Source organism: Peromyscus leucopus, chromosome 1, assembly GCF_004664715.2.
Source record: "Peromyscus leucopus breed LL Stock chromosome 1, UCI_PerLeu_2.1, whole genome shotgun sequence".
Lineage (NCBI taxonomy): Eukaryota > Metazoa > Chordata > Mammalia > Rodentia > Cricetidae > Peromyscus > Peromyscus leucopus.
In genome coordinates, this window is record NC_051063.1 from 54,585,954 (window position 1) to 54,605,332 (window position 19,379).

Genomic DNA, 19,379 nt, shown 5'->3' on the forward strand with positions numbered 1-19,379 from the left:
TGTAGAACTCTCAGCTCCTTCTCAAACACCATGTCTGCCTGCAAGCCACCATGTCCTGCCATGATGAAAATGGACTAAACCTCTGACCTGTAAGCCAGTCCAATTAAATGTTTTCCTTCATAAGAGTTGCCGTGGTCATAGTGTCTCTTCACAGCAACAGACCCTAAGACCGGTGGAGAGTTGTCAACCAAGCAGCCCTCTCGGGGTAACGGGTCGCCACGATATGGCAGTCCAGGCATATGGTGACTTGAAGAAGCTAAACTCCGGCTGTGAGGACACTGCAACCTCAGCTGCTGGAGCTACAGCTGCCGCTACAGGAGGCCTTGCTCCAGGGATCTCCCAGAAAGCTTGTGACTGGTCCTTATGCAGGGACAGTGATTGGGACTGGGTACCATTCAGAGATGGGTGGGAATTCTGAGGTATCCACATGTGCCTTGCCCCTTTTCTAGCTACAGAAATAGCCTGTTTTCCCGACTTTTCAGGACAGTTGGGAGGCCTTTCTCCCTCCCATAATAAAGTCTCTCACCAGAAATAGAGCTGTATACACTGGAGGTGGGGGGGGGGGGCGCGGCCACAGTGCCTTAGAGCCCTAACACCTGAAGTTCCAAGATATGACACCAGGGGGCAGAAGAGTTGAAGCATTCCAGAGAAGGCAGAAACTTCAAAATGCCTTGGACAGCTAGCTGGTCATGGTAGCACACACCTTTAATTCCAGCACACAGGAAGCAGCAGAATCAGACAAATCTCTGTGAGTTCAGGGCCAGCTTTGTCTACATAGTGAGCTCCAGGTCAGCCACAGCTACATTTTTGAGTCCCCGTCTCAAAAATAAATCAAGATTTTAAAAGCAGCTATAAATGGCAGAAGTGTTGGAAAGGCAAGAGACAGCAGAGAAGCTGAGGCCGTTATCAAAGACAAGCGATTTTGAAGAGTCATTTGTGGAAGCCAGGCCTTTGAGAAGTTTCCTAATTGCTAGAAAATACGGTGGAGCCACCAGGGATCCCAACCCTCATGGCTCAGAAACTGGAACACTAGCTGTTGTGTGTCTGGGGCCCACAGCGTCCACAGCGTCCACAGCGCCCACAGCGTCCGCAGCGCCCACAGCGCTTGCAATGCCAACCCTCTACCGAGAGCACTGAGCCTCTGGCTCTGATTCTCAAAGATCAGAGCTATCTGCCTAGGCTTGGAGACTCAGACACCTGTGGGCCTCTGAAACTCAGAATCCCCAACACTAAGAGCTGGATCTTGCCTCTCTGTGATTTCTCTCAGAAAAGAGCAAAGGAACACACACACACACAGCCATCTGTAACACCAAGACCCCGGGTGTCTTAGTCAGTGTTCTCTCACTGTGCAGATACATGACCACTGCAACTCTCATGTCGGGTCCTGCCCAACTATCAAACTGTCCTTAAAGAGAGGCGTGAGGGTTAAGAAATAATAGGTATGAAAAATAGAGACATAAGAAAAAGAGACACAGAATAGCATCAGGAGGGCTCTGGGTCAGTACAACAGTCACCCCAAGTTTATTCCTCAAGAGCTTTTTATACACCAGCAAGGGGAGAGGCAAAAGACTTCCCCCTTTCAAGGACACTATGGTTCAAGGTACAAGTCCAGACAAGTGTAAACACGTCCTTAATCCTCAAAACATCCAGTAGCCACACCTTATGGCAAAGCATCCTGTAATTAGGCCTTGAAGGATAAGATACCTGGTAACCATGCCTTTGGCCAAAACATCCTATTATGCAGCCTTGCAGGGCAAAACAAGCTCAGACTCTCTGACCTTGAGTCAGGATGGAATAAGGCCACACTATAGAATCTCTGTGGGTCCCCACACTTTTATAAAGGAAAACATTTAATCAGGCCTTGCTTGGAGTTCAGAGGTTTAGTCCATTATCATCACAGTGGGAAGCATAGCAGCACACAGGCAGAAGGTGCAGGAGAAGTAGCTGAGAGTTCTACACCTGGATCCACAGGCAGCAGGAAGAGAGAGTGTGACACTGGGCTTGCTTGGGCTTTTGGAACCTCACTCCCCAGTGATACACTTCTTCCAATAAGGCCACACACACCTCCTAACCCCTCTCAAGTAGTACCAATCCCTGATTACCAAGCATTCAAATATATGAGCCTATGGGAGTCATTCTTATTCAAACCACCACACCAGTGTATCATTAATTTTTATAAATATGCCTATGTATGTAGTTAGAATTTGAATTTCATAGTTATACTGCGCATGTCTGTTGAAACTGTTTCTTGCCAATTTTTTTCAAATTTTCTATATCTTTGTGTTGCATTATCAGTTCCTAGAAGATATGCATTTTTTTAAGATTGTTTTTTGTATGTGTACAGTTGTTTTGTCTACATGTATGTCTGTGTGTGCAGTGCCCATGGAGGATAAAAAGGGGTGTTGGATCCTCTGAAACTGGAGTTACAGATGGTTGTGAGCAGCCATGTGTGTGCTGGGAACCAAACTCAGGCCCCCTGGAAAAATAGCCAGTGCTCTTAACTACTGAGCCATCTCTCCAGCCTCAAAGATACGTGTTTTGATCTCCCACTTTGATGGCAAATTGTCGATTTCCCCTCATAAGTGGCCAAGAACTCATGATCTACTTTGAGACTATTAAATGCAAATGAATTTAGAATTAGTATATACTTAAGTTGAAACTTTAATCAGGACCTTTTCATTTTCTCTGTGTAGTAATCATCTTGCCTGAAAGTCTGTATTTTCTTCTATTTTTTTTAAAACTTTTTATCACATTTACATATGTAGTGAATATAGACACATGTGCACCAATGCGATGGTATATATGTGAAGGTCAGAGAACAACTTTTGAGAGTTGGTTTGCTCCTTCCACCATGTGGGTCCCAGGGATCAAACTCGGGTCAACAGTCATGGTGGCTGATGCCTCTACTTTCTGAGCCCTTACCATGGCCCTGGGTTGCTTTTTCTCATTTGACAGCGGAGGTTTTGTTTGGTTCTCTTGTATTTGGTTATTCTCCTTCTTTTCCCCTCCATTATTGGTTTAAAGCCCTCAATGTGTCCCCTTCACCTTGTGTCACACTGGGGTGCATCAAGATATCTGCCCTTTGAACTCAGATCCGGGTTCCTTGGCCTTGGGGAACTTGAGCACTGGCTTGAGATCCTAAGGAAGGAACCTGTGCCGAAGAAAATGATTCTCTCAATGCTGGGACTCGGAGAGCTCATGTGTATTCTGTGTGAGATATGGATAAGGCAGGAGAAAGCTGCCATGGAGCGAGATGGTATCTGACCATCCTGTATCCTGACTAGGGCTGTCATCGACAAGATGTCTGCAGACAACCGGCAGTGGAAGGCAACATCTGCAACCTAGTGAAAGCATCGTGGCCCTGCGGAGGAACGGCAGCGGGCCCCAGAGGAGAATGTCTGAGGAGCCCACAGAAGTGCCCTGGAACAGTCACTGTGAATATCTGCCAATCCCAACCAACAGTAAGATCAGTTTCAGGGGTCTGGAGAGACGGCTCGGCAGCTAAGGGCACTTGTTGCACTTGCAGAGAATCTGAGGCTGGTTCCCCACAGGGCAGCTCACAACCATCTGTAACTCCAGTTTCAGGGCATCCAGTGCCCTCTTCTGGCCTCCACAGGCACTGTGCACACGTGGCACACATACATATGTGCTAACACCTATACACACACACACACACAAAAATAAATCCTTTTTTTAAAAAAATCAACTGCGAAGGTGACTTGCCTCAGTCCTGGCATGAGCACTAGGTAACAGCTGTATCAATTGCCCCCAAATCCCTAAGGTCTGAAAGCAATGTTTGTACCATGTGACTCTGAGCCACAAGACACAGCTAATTGACTTAGTAGAAGCGACTTGACCAAAAGGCAGCCAGTGTGTAGGCTGAGCTCTGTAGCGCGCCGAGCCAATCACATTCTCTCTTGGGGACTCAGGGTTGAGTGTGTAAGTGATAATGAGCTGAGGTGGGAAGAGAAGGGCAGGTGGAAATACAGGACCAGTGGTGAGAAAGCAGGAGTACTGAGGAGGAGGAGGAGGAGGAAGAGCCAAGGCAGAAGGACCTCGCGCTGCTTGATTTTTTCTCAATGTGACACAAGCTGGAGTCATCTGGGAAGAGAAAACCTCAGTGGAGAAAATGCCTCCAGGAGATTGGCATTTTCTTGATTGATGATTGGTGTGGGGGAGCCCAACCCACTGTGGGTGGTAACTCCTCTCAACAGGTGGTCCTGGGTTGCATAAGAAAACAAGCTGAGCAAACCATGGAGAGCAAGCCAGTAAGCAGCAACCCCCCTCCCTATGGTTTCTGCTTCTGTTCCTGCCTTGAGTTCCCGTTTCAGCTTCTCTCAATGGACTATGACTAGGGAGATGTAAGCCAATAAACTCTAGATTAACCATAGAGGCCAGACAGTGGTGGCACACACCTTTAATCTAGCACTCGGGAGGCAGAGATCCCTTTGGATCTCTGTGAGTTCAAAGCCACCCTGGACCACATGAGATTACTCCAGTCTAAAAGAGAAGCAAAGCCAGACAGTGGTGGCACACACCTTTAATCCCAGCACTAGGAAGACTGAGACAGGAAGTGATATGGCTGGGCGGAGAAAGGAATATAAGGCAGGAGGAGACAGGAGTTTGGCTCCTTTTGCCTGAGGACTCAGAGGCATTCAGTCTGAGGATTTGGGGAGACAGGATCTTGCTTCCCTTTCAGCCTGAGGCTTCGGTAATGGTGGGAAGTTTCTTTAGTGGAATCTTCCTTTGTCTCTCTGATCTTTCAGCATTTATCCCAATATCTGGCTCCGGGTTTTTATTATAAGACTGATAAGGACTCATACAACACTTTCCTCCCCAAGTTTATTTCTGGTCTTTATCACAGCAATAGACACCTAACTAGAACAGACCTTGGAAGGCTTTAGGAAGAGCAGCCAAATATATCCTGAATTTCTCTGTGGAAAGGGGTTGTACTAGGGACTGAACCTAAAACGTCATACATCCTAGGGCAACACTCTTTCCACTGAGCTACAGTCCCAGACCTGAAGGATTTGTCTTTCACACTCCACTGAATATCCATAGACTCCAGCTCCTGAGTCTCAGGGTGCCATGGTGGATCAAGTTCTAGGCCACTCGAGCCCTGGTTATCTGAGGTTTCCATTTCTGCGTATCCAGACTGTCTCCTCTGGCATACTGCAGTATCTGGCATACCACAGAAATGCCCTTCAGTTAACAGTGTTGGACTCTGTTTTCTGCGGTGCAAAGGGTGCCGCAGTGAAGAGAAAGAACCAGCAGGAAAGGGTGTTACCCAGAGCAGAGTCGAGAGCTTCCCTTCAGAGACCTCACACCAAGTAGCTACTGCATCGTCCAGCCAGTAAAATTCCCTTCTTGTGCTTTATTGTGTGCTGTGAAAATAAGCCTAATTATGAAACAGTAGAATCTAGGGGTCAAACTTCAAACCTTCTAGCAAAAGAAGAGCCCCTAAGGCTGGGTGCTCATTCAACTCATTGCTTCTGTTTCTTGTTTCTGGACAGCATGACTCCAATGAGGCCCATGGCTGCCAGGCCCACTCCGGTAATGCCTATGATCTTGGTAGCTTCTCTGACCTGCAACAGAGAAGGAAGGGTCAGGCTCTGTGTCAAGAATGTGGGACCAGGCTGTGCATTGAACAGGGTCACTCAGTTCGTGGCCCTCACATGCCCCCTTCACTTCCAGTGGCCAGACTCAAGAGCCAACCAATACTGGCAGGGGCAACAGGAGAAGAGGGCTGGGAGGGAAGAGAAATGGACAGAACCAGCTGGCCTGGGATTTACCTGGACCCAAAACGGTAACCTGAATTCAGCCCTGGACTATTTCAAGAATAAAAATTCTTTAAATAAATAAATAAATAAATAAATATAAGGCAGGTCATAAACATCGGAAAGAGCAGGTGATTCTGTATCGACAGCTAGGAGTGGTCAGAGGCCAGCTACACAGGACCTGTCTAGAAAAAAAAAATCTTGTAGGCGTCTACGAAGTGTGAAGTCAGGAAGAGAATTGAGCAATGGCGAGTGTGAAGTCAGGAAGAAATTGAGAAATCAAAAAAAAAAAAAAAAAAAAAAAAAAAAAAATCTGACCTTCATGATGCAAAGACCTCACCTCATGCCATGTTTCCAGTGTCTGGGGCTGCCAGGTTTCGAGGTGCTCCCTTTAAAGGGTTGGGGTTTTATTGTTGTCTTTTTCTGTTTGCTAGGTGTTGTGTGACGTTTTCATCATGTTCTGACAAATAAAGCTTGCTTGGAATCAGAGGGCAGAGCTAGCCACTAGCTGACCAAAATTAACCACAGAGGTTTTGGAGGACTGTAGACAGATAGGACAGGAAGTAGTAAGGCGGGGTGGAGAGGGATCTCGGCCCTTTTGGAGGAAGGAACAGATCAGGTAGGAGAGGACTGGTAGCTTCTGCTTTTCTGATCCTTCAGGTTCTTACCCCGATATCCGACTCCAGAATTTTTATTGATATAGAATAATTAGACTAACACTTAAGCTAGTTTTTCTCTTGTAGTCAGGGTCTTTCTTTCTTTCTTTTCTTTTCTTTTTTTTTTTTTTTTTTTTTTTTTTTTGATTTTTCGAGACAGGGTTTCTCTGTGTAGCTTTGCGCCTTTCCTGGGACTCACTTGGTAGCCCAGGCTGGCCTCGAACTCACAGAGATCCGCCTGCCTCTGCCTCCCGAGTGCTGGGATTAAAAGCGTGCACCACCACCGCCTGGCCAGGGTCTTTCTATGTAGTTCCTTGAACTCAACATCCCCCTGCCTCAGCTTCCTGAGCACCAGGCTTAAAGACATGACACTACACACAGTTCTTTGTTTGTATGGCATCTGGTCCCTGCACAGAGGCCACGGTCAAAGCATAGTTGCTCCTATTCCACGGTCCTCCTTTTAATCTTTTATTTTTTAAGAAAAGGTCTCATGTCGCCCAGGCTGGCCTCAAACTCCAGCTCACTATATAGTGAAGGGTCTTAGAGTTTCTGTTGCTGTGATAAAACACCCTGATCAAAAGCAACTTGTAGAGGAAAGGGTTTATTTTATCTTACACTTCCAGATAACACTCCATCCCTGAGGGAAGTAGGGAACTCAGCCAGGGTAGGAACTTATGCAGAAGCCATGGAGGAAAGCTGCTCACAGGCTTGCTTCTCACGGCTTACTTAGCCTGCTTTCTTGGCACCTGGCACCACCAGCCCAGGGGTGGTAAGGCCTACAATGAAGTAGGCCTCCCCCCATCAATTATCAATAGAGAAGATGGACCACAAGCTTGCTCACAGGACAATCTGGTGGGGGCATTTTCTCTTGAGGTTCCCTCATTCCAAAATAACTCTAGCTTGTGTCAAGTTAATATAAAACTGGCCATCACAGCAAGGATAACCTTAAGCTCCTGGTCCTCTGCCTCCACCCACCATGTATTACATGTATTACAGGTGTGAGCCACTGAAACTGACTTTCTGTTCTTAAATTTCGCTAGGGATGGTAGTGAAGTAACGCAGGGGTGAGTATATCTGACTTGTGCAGCAGAGAAGGAAAGCATTGCAAGAGAGAGGGGTGTGGGAAATGAACATTTGTCAGATTTCACTCTCTCCTAAAATCCAACTGAAAACTAAAACAAAAGAGCATTTGCTTGGGCTGGGGAGGTAGCTTCATGGTGGAGCACCAGCCTACCAAAGGGAGAACATTAAGTTCAAATCCCCAACACCACAGAGATTTTTCCTTTTAATTTGGGGCATTTCTTTTTTATTATGAACCTAGCCTTTATGGCTGAGCCATCTCTCCAGCCCTGGAGGCATTTGTTTTAAGCATAATTCAATGAGGACAAAGAAGCTAAGGAGTTAACCCTACTTAGAGAAAGAAATTCCTAAAAGGATCAAACTGGCCGGCAGCGGTGGTGGCGCACGCCTTTAATCCCAGCACTCGGGAGGCAGAGCCAGGCGGATCTCTGTGAGTTCGAGGCCAGCCTGGGCTACCAAGTGAGCTCCAGGAAAGGCGCAAAGCTACACAGAGAAACCCTGTCTCGAAAAACCAAAAAAATAAAAAATAAAAAAATAAATATTAAAAAAAAAAAAAAGGATCAAACTGACAAGCCCAGGTTCTTCTGGGAGTGAACAGGAGAGAACACATCCACCATTTCCCTGGACCACCTCCCTGACCCCAGCAGAGGTATGAACATTGGTTCTCTGGACAGGGTAAAACAGAAGCTCTCGGAGAGGGGGCGTCTACAAGTCTAGACACACATTCGAGGTGTGTCATACCACAAACAGGGCACTGAGTGACTGTGCGCATGTTTAGTATGAGTCTCCCCTTCTCTTGCTGCTCCCTGAATAGCAGCCTCCAAGCAAGCCTGGAAGACTTTTCTGGAGAATCTGACCATGACAAGTAGAAACAGTGGAAGATTTGGGTACTGAGGACTCTCAAACAGTGCACTGGGCTCATCGCACAATGAAACTCAACATTAATGAAGCCCTGCCCTCACCCCCATTCACTGGCTCCTTCCTGGTGCCTATCTTCTGTATCCCTGGTCTTCCCTCACTGTTGACCTTCTAGTTTGGATGGAAGTTTGAATGGTACCATCAACCAGAGAGGTCTGACTGCTGGCTAGCCTCGAGCCATGGTGTTACGGGGCTACCTTGCTAGGTATCTAGCTGGGGAGATGGATCAGGGTGTAAAGTGCCTGCCTTGTAAACACAAGGACCTGAGTTTGATCTCCAGAACCCTGTCAAAAGCCAGGTGTGGGGGCATGCATTTCTAGTCCCAGCGATGGGAGATGAAACAAACTGATCCCTGGGGCTTGCTGGTCAGTCAACTCAGCCCAGTTGACAAATTCCAAGCCAGTGAGAGATCCTGTCTTTTTGTTTGTTTGTTTGTTTGTTTGTTTGTTTGTTTAAAAAAGAGGAACAGTACCTAAGAAATGACACTGGAGGTTGACTTTTTGTCTCTACATACACCCAGACACACAGGAACACACACACACACACACACACACACACACACACACCCCTCTATCTAGTGTTTTCCTTGCTGTTCTGTATCAGGAGGGTAAAATGGTCTGCAGTAATGGAGGAGGAGTAACATGACCCTCATTCCTTTCTGAAGCTTATGTGAGAACAATAACAAAATAATGCGGATACCACTGGTTCAGATAAAAGATACTTTGTCAAGGCACACAACAATGACTCCACTGTTGGTGGTCACACTTTGTACACAGAGAGTGATCAGTATTTGAATACAGTATCTAGTTAGTCCTGGTGGTGATAAGGTGGTATAGTCAGGTCATACAAACATACATATATAAAACTTTTATATATGCACTTAACAACATGTTACGATAGCTTGGTGACAGGTTATATATGAATAATTTAATGTTTTATTTAGGTAGACTGAGTTCTGCCTGCTGGTTAGAAGTCCCTTCCTTATGTGAGAAAATTAACACTTGTCCAAAACTGCCTGAAGGTTAAGGTGCCACAGGCAACATGATGCTGCAGGTCCTGTTTCTGTTTGCTAAAAGAATGCTTTCACAGACCAAAGTTATTGTTATTTACATTGTCTATGGTTTTTTTTATTGCTATCTGCCAAATGTTGGAACCTTATTTTTGCTACAAAGCTCTCTGTTCCTGCAATTTCTACCCCTATAAACATGCCTAACTAAATTCCCTTTAATGATTAAGGAGCTCAAAGGCCACATAAGCAGGAGTTATAATGCTGCTTATTGTTCTGTAGTGCTGTGTGTAAATAACATTTCACACATATAAGATTGGTTTTAACCAGGCAATGGTGGCGCACACCTTTAATCCCAGCACTTGGGAGGCAGAGCCAGGCGGATCTCTGTGAGTTCGAGGCCAGCCTGGGCTACCAAGTGAGTTCCAGGAAAGGCACAAAGCTACACAGAAAAACCTTGTCTCGAAAAACCAAAAAAAGAAAAAAAAAAAAAAAAAGATTGTTTTTAAAGGCAACATTTCTTGGTAAACTGTTGTTATGATTGGTTGCAGATTAAGAAATGCCTCGGGCACTGGCACACCTCTGAGGGCATTTCCAGAAAGGATTAATGTGGGGAAGATTGCCCTGAATGTGAACAGCACCGTTGCATTAGCTGGAATCCTGAAGAAAGCATGCTGAGCTCCAGCATTCCCTTCCCTCTGCTTCCTGACCTGCCACTGTCCCAGCAGATCGCCCTCAAATATCAGCCAGAACCCACTTTCCTTCTTAAGGTGCAGCTTGTCAGGTGTTTGGTCAGTGATAAGAAAAGCAGCTAACACAACGATCATGGAAAGCATGCCACCCAAAGGGAGTAAACCAAGAAAGTGAAGGATGTGAGCGATGCAGAGGATGTCACTTCACAGATCCTCTAGCCCTGCTGCCTTTCACTCAGTTACGCCATGTCCCCTGCCGCTCTCTCTGAGACAGCGTTAATGAGGAGCCTTCCTATGGCCTTGAACTGGCTCCACCTCCTGACAGGTGCAGGATAAATTTATGGTCCTCTTTAGTGCCTGCCTGGTTCCCTTGGCATTCAGGCAAGGCCAGGTAGGTCACGTGGTATAGAACTTCCCACACACCCCTGAAAGCCTGTAAGACAAAGAAGTTCCCCTTGCTCTCAGGGACTGAAGGGAACTGGGGCCTCTAGGTCCTGTTGGTGCCCCTCGTGGTTGTCTATGTCCATGCTGTTACAGCGCCCCTGATATCCAGGGATTGAAGACTCTCCCTTCTAAACTCCATTGTGCTGTCTGTAGTGCAAGGGCCCCATCTCTCCTAAAGCTCTCTCGCACCTCAGCCTGATCAAGGCTACCTGTGGTCATGAGGCTCTCGCTCTCTCTTTCCTAATAAAGCTTTTCTGAAGGGTAACTTCATGTCAGCTCCTTTCTAGGAACTCATGCCTGTCTCCTTGCTTCAAACAGAAAAAATCATTAGTGCAGGAGAGAAGTACAAGTGTTCTCAGTACACTGGGAAAGGACCAGGGCTGATGGCCATCAGGATCAAATAGGAGGACTCAGCAACAAGTGTTTCTTACTGTGTATCTGTGTGTATGTCTCTCTCTGTGTGTCTCTGGTACATGTATCTGTCCATGTGTGTTGTGCATGTATATGCAGGATGTGTGTGTGTGCGTGTGTGTGTGTGTGTGTGTGTGTGTGTGTGTGTGTGTGTGTGTATTGCTGGCTATTGAACCCAGAGCCTTTAGCCTTTATGCCAATAGACAGACTGAGTACTGTCATCCCCCGGATCCCTTCTATCATGGCATCATTTTCTGGTTTTCTTTTTTGTTGGTTTTGTTTTGTTTTCTTTTGTTTTTCGAGGCAAGGTTTCTTTGTGTAGCCCTGACTGTCCTGGAACTCTCTGTAGACGTGGCTGGCCTTGAACTCAGCCTCCCAAGTGCTAGGATTAAAGTGTTCACCACCACTACAACTGCAGTCACCCAAGAACTAATGGCATTCTTCTTCTATCCCTGCCTGTTTCCTGCCCCAGAGGGGCTGTTTTATGCTCACTGAAGCCAGACTGTGGCTCAGACCCTTGGGAGTGCTCAGCAAATACTGGCAATATTACCTTCCTCATCTACTTAGAAATGTGCTGCTCCTCTATGTCAATCACACTTGAAAAAGATACATTAAATAGCTGATGGACAGTATTCAGTTAACTGATGAAAGAAATCAGGCCCATTAGGAAGCTACCTAAGCCTCACTGTAGAGAAGAGAGACCAAACAACAATCAGTAGAGGCAGCATGAGAGGAAGCTGAGACTGTCCCCATCAGCAAAAGCCTCCCAACCAAGTCACAGTGGCCCAGAATGTCCAGCAGCCAAAACCCTGGATGAGCCAAGCGAGAAGAGCAAGCTCCAGAGGCTGTCTCTGTTACTGTCATTTATCAGCTTCATTTCCTGAGTCAGCCCTGTGAGGAGTATAAGGATTCTCCTCTCTAGTTCACATGAAATCCTCTGAGATCAGTTCTCACAGGTTTTATATTAAGTGGGGAGCCTGACTAAATATGTCCTCCAAGATCACACAGCTAGAAAAGACAGGGCCCAGAGCGCCAGAAGGGAGTGGTTAGCTCAATGATCAAGGGCCTACCTACCATTGGCAAGACCCTGGGTTCAGTCCCTAGCACTGAAAGTGAAGGGCTCAAGTCTATTTGACTCCAGGGGCCCTGCTCTCCATCCCCACATTAGCCAAGTAGAAAGAGAAAGGATTGCAACACACAGAAGCAAATAACCACACAGACCTTAAGTTCTCACCCATGCAAAGCCAAGTGTGGTCACACTTGCCTGGAATCTGAGCACTTGGCAAGCTAAAGAAGAAGACTAAGGGTTCAAGGCCGGACCAGTCTAAGCTGCCCAGAGATACCCTGTCTCAAAAGAGAAAATGGAGAAATGGCAGGACCCCCTCTAGGATAAATACATTATAATCTGTTGCCTGCTAAGTGAGGCTGGTTAAATGAACCCACACATCAAATCTCTCAGCCACTCACCAACACAGCTGCATCTGACTGCCAGGAAAACATGGCACAGGTCTGAAGACTCAAAAAGATTTGTTGGGTGAAATGAATGACCACAGCCAGATGACTTGAGTTCTAGAAGCTTCTGTTTCCTCATCTACAAAGTGGGGCTAACAGAGCGTCCCTCCAAGGCTCTAAGAGCATCATCACAGGGGTGGACTGGTCATCAGACCCTATGTGCTGATCTGAATTGTCATCTCATCTGCCTGACTCCCCACCCTGAGCATGACACTCTCAGGGACAGGCAGCATACACCTAGGCTATTTTTGTCCTGTTTGTGACTCCATCTCTACCCACACTCACGTCCAGTCACTGTCAGCTGGGGAACTGACCTGGCACCTAAAGTCAGGTACAGGGGCTGAGGACGCACCTGGTCACTGCGGGCAACTCCATAGCGTAGTTCATTCACAAAGTGCTCACAGTTCTCACTGGTCAGCTTGTAGAGCACCTCCTGCCCCACCAGCTCCTCGGCCCGCTGGATGATCTTGTTTAGAGGCAGTGGGGTGTATTCGCTGTCGTGTTTGTTATTGACCTGGTACTTGTCCCTCCCGGCCACGTCGCACAGCAGTTCTTTCTTCACTATGGCCTTGTCGGTCAAAACAGACATGATGCTGGCTGCCCCGGCTCCTGCAAATTCACCTGTGGATCCACAAAGAATAGAGGAGTTGTTCCTGGACAGGGCCACAGGGATTGGGTGCTAGCCCACAGCTGGGCATCCAGGCTTAGCACCATCCACAAGGGATGAGCAAGACGAAAACAGGTGAGGCTTTAGAAAAGGTTCTTGTGGTCCCTGAACCCTTATCAAGATGGAGATGAGTAAAGCACCATGATTTATTAGGATGTTTTAGTGATAGCAGTGCTAGTGAGGGTGGCGGTCAGTTGAGGGATGAGACAGGGTCTCACTCTGTAATCCAGGCTGGTCTAACCTGGAAATTACTATGTCCAGCCTGGTGTCAAACTCTCAACTGCTTCTTGCCTCTGCAGTCCATATGCTGGGATGACGGACATGCACCATCACCCCTGGCTACTGGGATGATGGACATGCATCACAATCCCTGGCTACTGGAGTGTTTCTTTAATCAGAAGAAGCTGGTCTTCTAGGCTGTAAGCACTTCTTGATTCTGCAAATATGTGCCAGGAGCTCCCTCATCTTTCTGGGAAAAGAGCATGCAACCTATTGATTCCATCTGAGCTACAATTCCTTGACCTCGCCAGGCTGATGACCTCAGGAAAAGAGGCTGGTCTTCCAGAGTCCCACCCTTCCAGGGGAAAAAAAAAGATCAAAACTCTCTAGCTGCTCCCCAAAAGAGACCCAGAGGATGTGGTGGCAGCCCTGGCCAAGGTATACAGGTGAGAAGAGACAATAATGGAATGACTAGAAGAGGAGGAACTTGGGTTCTGTAGGACCAGGCTGGGGCAGTGAGGTCAGCTGACAGAGCACAGAGCCAGGGTCTCCTAACCCAAGGACCCATACCATGGGCATGCACTGGGTATTATGGCTAGAAAGGAGCTATACACTGAAGAAGTAGACCCAGGAGCCCATGGAGCATCACAAGACTGGTTCCCTATCAGGAGCAGGGCCCCCTGGGTGAAGCAACAGCACCTCAATAAGCAGGACAGGACCAGTCTTTAAATGTGACAGTGCATCAGGCAAAGGCAGGGAGGGAAAGGAAAGAGCCACGTGATCCTTCTTCCACGGAGCCACAGAACAGGCTGACCTCTTCTGATACATCAAACACGTGAACCCGGCATGGCGGTACACTCCCTTAGTCCCAAGACTCACGAGACAGGCAGACAGATCTTTGTGAGTTCAAGGGCAGTCTAGTCTACACAAATGATGGACCAGCCTGACTCCATCTTAAGATTAGAAGCCATCTTGTTACAAGGTCAAAATAAGTTCATTCCTGTTTCTGTAAAACTTGGGTTTGACCATGTGTTGACCCATTTTTTTTTTTGAACCTGACATGTTCTACACCCTCCACCCTGAGAAGATAAGATGTTCTACCAAATAATTCTAAAATGTTCAGCTACATTTCTTCATAACCAAAATTCCTCTTGAAGTCTCCCAACCCTTAAAAATCCACTAGCCTTGTGGGTTTTGGGGAGCTATATAAAATACCCCACTATCTCCTGTGTTCAATGCTATTTTCTCAGACTCCACTTTAGGGAGATAGCCCTATCTGACAGAAAAATAAAGCTTGCTAGATTTGACCACAGAATTTGTGTATAGTCTTAACTCTCATTCAGGGGGATTAACACGAGGAGTTCCAGACCACCTAGGATGACATAGTGAGACCCTGCCTTTTGTTTTGTCTTGAAACAGGATCCATGTAGCCCTACCTTTCCTGGAACACTCTATGTAGAACAGGCCTTGAACTCACACACAGAGAGTTGTTGTTTTAACTTTGGCACAGTAACTGTGCCTTACTCTACTGCTATTTCCACAGCTACTGGCCTGCTTCTCTGGCAGGCTGCACCCCAGTGGGAATTCTGTTCCTGCAGGCACCAGCTCTGCCGCTGCCACTAAAGGTAGCTTTAACTAAATCTCCATCATTCTATTTATCAAAAGACTCAAGATTCAAAGGCTGGGGTGAAAACCTGCTAGCTCAGAGAGGCTGAGTAGCACCTAGCCAACCTTCTCTCCTTGCTGGCGTCTCCAAAAGCTCATTCGTCTGCTCCACCACACAAGCCACGCCTCTCCAAATCATCCCCAACTCCTTCCAGTGCGTCTGTCTCTTCCAGGTGCCCTCTGATGCTCTAGGATTACTTTTTATCAACTAGTTGCTAACTTGGCCTCCTGACCCAAGGTTAATTTTATTTAATTAATGCAAATACAAACATAGGGTTCAGTGTGACTGAATAGTCCCCAGGAGAGATCTACCTGCCTCTGCCTCCTGAGGGCTGAGTGGACACAGTGCACCACTGTGTCCACTCAGCCATGAGACCCTGTCTTTAAAAAAAATGAAAATTTGAAAACAGCTATGTATGACTGTCTGTAACAGACCTGTCAACAGTCACTCATGGATTAGGGAAGGACTCACAGGTCTCTACCCTCCCTGCTGAACTCTTGGCTATTGGTAGATCTAGGGGCAGGGCAGTCATTGTCTTCTGTTGTGTACCTACTAATGAACCCACCAGGCTCCATCAGAGAGTTTCAAACCCAGCATCACACAGAGGACCCTGGTTAAACCAACGGGTCTCAAGAAAAAAAAGACATAAATGTGGGAAAGGGATTTGTAGGGGGACGTGATAAGGATGGGACTAGAGAAGGTAGGATGATAGGAGTCAGGATGCACTTTATACATGGTGAAACTGTCCAAGAACAAATTCAATAAAAAAAATTATAAAGAAAGAAAATTAAGCAGAGTCATGCCTGGATGCACACCTCAGCCTCTCTACAAAGACCCCCTGTGGTAAGTGTTACAGCTCTGAGGGGAAAAGTATCCTGGCAGTTGGGAGCCAAGGAAAACCACAAAAATCACAATGCACAACAAAACCTCACACAAGAGATTTATTGAGGAGGAAAAATCCAGGAGGGTGTCTGCCTCTTCTCCTGCAAGAAGCAGCAGAAAACTTAACAGAAGACAGGGTTTCTTGGGAATGGAGCCTTCCAGGGTGGAGCCTTCCAGGGTGGGTACTGGTGGGATTGGACTTTTTACTCTGTAGGGCAGAGCTTGGCAGCCTGAGCCCCTGCAGCCCCTATGGTGTTCTGTGGGCAGAGCCTGGCAGTTGGAGATCCTCGGAGGCAGCGTCTGGCTATTCACAGGCCTTGAGGGGCTCACACCCTGGGATCTAAGGAATAAAGCCCAGAAACCATCCTGGCACATCAGACTGCCTTCACATAAACTTAGAGACAAATGGCTAAGCAAGGAGAACCCAGGGGCTACCTGTTGCCCATAGCTCCACATATCTTTTCCCAGTCCCTAGGCCCAGCACAATGAAAGCCCGGTGTTCTTACTTGGGGGAGCCAGGTGGATCACATATCCATCACCGACATAGATGGCCCAGTGTCTGTACAGAGGACGGAAAATCTCAATCAGGTCTCCAGGCTTTGGTTCTGGCTGCAAAACCAAGAACAGGACTATTAGCAACGGCACAAACCCTTGAGAGCAGGGCAGGCTGGGCTGAGGAAGTGTAGCCCCTTAGTCCCACCAGTCAGCTCCAGTAGGTAGGCTCATGTGGATGCAGGCCCTGCAGGTCTGATGCTGGCTTACCTCACAAGGCCATGACCCAGGCCTGCAAGAAAGAGGCCATCCCCCACCCCCACTCTCATATGCCATGATTAAAAACTGCAAAATGGGGGCTGGAAAGATGTCTCGCAGTTATGAGTGCTTACTGCTCTTGCAGAGGACCTGGGTTAGGTTCCCAGCACCCACATGGTGGCTCACAACCATCTGCAACTCCAGTTGCCTGGGGATCCTATGCTCTCTTCTGACCTCCACAGGTACTGCATGCAGGTGGAACACATGCATACATGCATGTAAAACACCAATGCACATGAAATAAAATGAAATAAAAAAGAAACCTATAAAATGAACAATACTGTAAACCTGGTCAAAAGTATATGACTCAAGAAGGCCATAGGCTCTAGCAGGGGACCTACTGCTGTTGTTTTGTTAAACGGACACACTGTCAAACTTCCTTCCAAATGCTTGTGTTTATACACATAGAGAGAAGCTTCTTCTGCAGTGGGCAAAAGTCAAGGCAGAGACTCATAACTTGACAAAATGCTAAGAGTAAGCAGCTATTGAGTGCTCAGCCCTAATGGGGCATCTGTGTCACCACCAACCCACCCACCCTAGATTCAGGGAATGTGACAGAAGATGGAGAAGAGTGCTGTTGTTTTCTGGACATAACATGGCCATAGCACTCAGGATCACTGTAGCTGTGGTCACTTCACAAGAGCAAGGGGACAAGACCAGTCAGCATTCCAGCAGGCAAAACTGATTTAGTGGGTTACCAGAGACAGAGAAGAGAGACAGAGAGAAAGAACATGAAGGTAAGAAGGAGTCATGTTGGGGGAATGTCCAGGGGAAGTTGGAGGCAGATATGATCAAGACACATGTATACATGCATGCAATTATTAAAGAACAAATAAAAGACATTCCTTGAAAACTGCAAACCTAAAAAGGTCTCTTCATTAGCTTTGTCTTTTTAGTGTTCTTGCTACAAATATTACTGAGCTCCTTCCTGCTCAAGGTGCTGAGGCAGAATTATCAAGAATTCCAGGCTAGGGTAAAGAGATGGCTCAGCAGTTAAGAACACTGACTGCTCTTCCAGAGAATCCAGATTCAATTCCCAGCACCCACAAGGTGGCTCACAACTGTCTAAAAACTCCAGTCCAGGGAGACCTAATGCCCTTTCCTGCCCTCCCTCAGGCACTGGGCACCCATATGGTACACAACATACATGCAGCCAAAATACCCATATGCACAAAATAAGTAAATAATTTTTTTTTTTTTTTTGGTTTTTCGAGACAGGGTTTCTCTTGTGTAGCTTTGCGCCTTTCCTGGACTCACTTGGTAGCCCAGGCTGCCTGCCTAGCTATAAATAATTTAAATGACTTCTATGCTAGCCTGGGCCACATAATTAAACCCTGCCTCAAACTTCTTTCTTCACGCCCCTCCCCACTCCCCCCAAAAAACCTTATTACAATGACAAAAAAAGCATTTAAAATGTAACAGTCCAGCCTGCAAAATATTTAGTTATTTACAAAATAGTAAGTAGAAGGTCATACCCCCAAAGTTATGCACTGTGTAATTTTCTTTATATGACATTCCAAAGTAGGCATAAATATAGGACAAAAAGCTGATCAGCAATCTGAGGGGCTGGGGTGAGGAGAGGCACCACAAGAAAGGAATATGGGGGATATTAGGGTCATTAAACTGTGCTGTGCTGCAGTTTTTCTGACTGTTGTAGTTTCCTCCTTGTATACAATGTAATCACATCCCCACCCCCACTATCTCTCTTGTCCCCTCCTCTTTCCAGATGACCCCCTTTATTGCCCCAACTAGTCATTTCCTATTCTCTCTCTATCTCTCTCTATATATATATATATATTTTATATATATATATAATTTATTTTTATTTATTTATTATGTATACAAGTGCTTTGTCTGCATGTATGCCCAAAGACCAGAAGAGAACATCAGACTGTGAGCCACCATGTGGGTGCTAGGAATTGAACTCAGAACCTCTGGAAGAACAGCCAGCACTCTTAGCCACTGAGCCATCTCTCCAGCCCTGTCACTTTCTATTTTCATGTCTTCATTTTGTGCAGGTCTCATGCATGGGCTCACAGCTGCTGTATGTTCATGACATGCATGACTCGGTGGTCATGTCATATTCAGAAGACATTGCTCCTAAGCACTCTTCACCATCCTCTGGCTTTCACAGTCTTTCCGCCCCTTCTTCCACTATAGTCTCTGGTCCTTGGAGTGAGTGATGTAGATATCTCATTAGGACTGAGCACTCAGCAGCCCCCTGTCCTCAGCCAGTTAAGAATCTCTCCTTTGACTGTCACCCAATGACTTAAGGCTGTGAGTGTATCTGTCCTGTACCTCGATTAGGGCAATGGTTCACTTGTATGTGTTTATCAGAAGGGAACTACATACTTTAAAAGGTAAATTATATATTAAATTCAGGGTTTGGTCTGGTTTGGTGTTTGAGGCAGGGTCTCACTTAGCCCAAGCTGGCCTGGAACTTGCTATGTAGCTGAGGACAACCTGTTCTCGTTTCCTACACCCACCTCTCAAGCGTGAGAATTTCCGGTGTGCCTCACCACAGCCTGCCCTCTTTATGCTGTTTTAGCTGAAGTTATTTCTTTCCCATATTATTACCTGGTTAAATTACACATTAATTTTTAAAAATAAAAATTAGCTGAATGTAGTGCTACACACCT

The 19,379-nt window shown here is 46.6% G+C and overlaps 1 protein-coding gene across 3 annotated transcripts in view; it reads right to left on the minus strand.

The window, feature by feature from the left end:
• Positions 1-5,349: 5,349 nt before the first annotated feature.
• The window catches only part of LOC114680680 (phospholipase A and acyltransferase 3), a 28,119-nt gene continuing 14,089 nt past the window's right edge, over positions 5,350-19,379 (minus strand). For all 3 annotated transcript variants that reach the window (XM_028853713.2, XM_028853715.2, XM_028853712.2), the window contains 3 exons: positions 16,437-16,539; positions 12,849-13,117; positions 5,350-5,585 (listed from right to left, as the gene is read on the minus strand). In XM_028853713.2, coding sequence (XP_028709546.1) covers positions 5,484-5,585; positions 12,849-13,117; positions 16,437-16,539 — 474 coding nt within the window. In that variant the 3' untranslated portion in view covers positions 5,350-5,483. The remainder of the gene's footprint in view (positions 5,586-12,848; positions 13,118-16,436; positions 16,540-19,379) is intronic.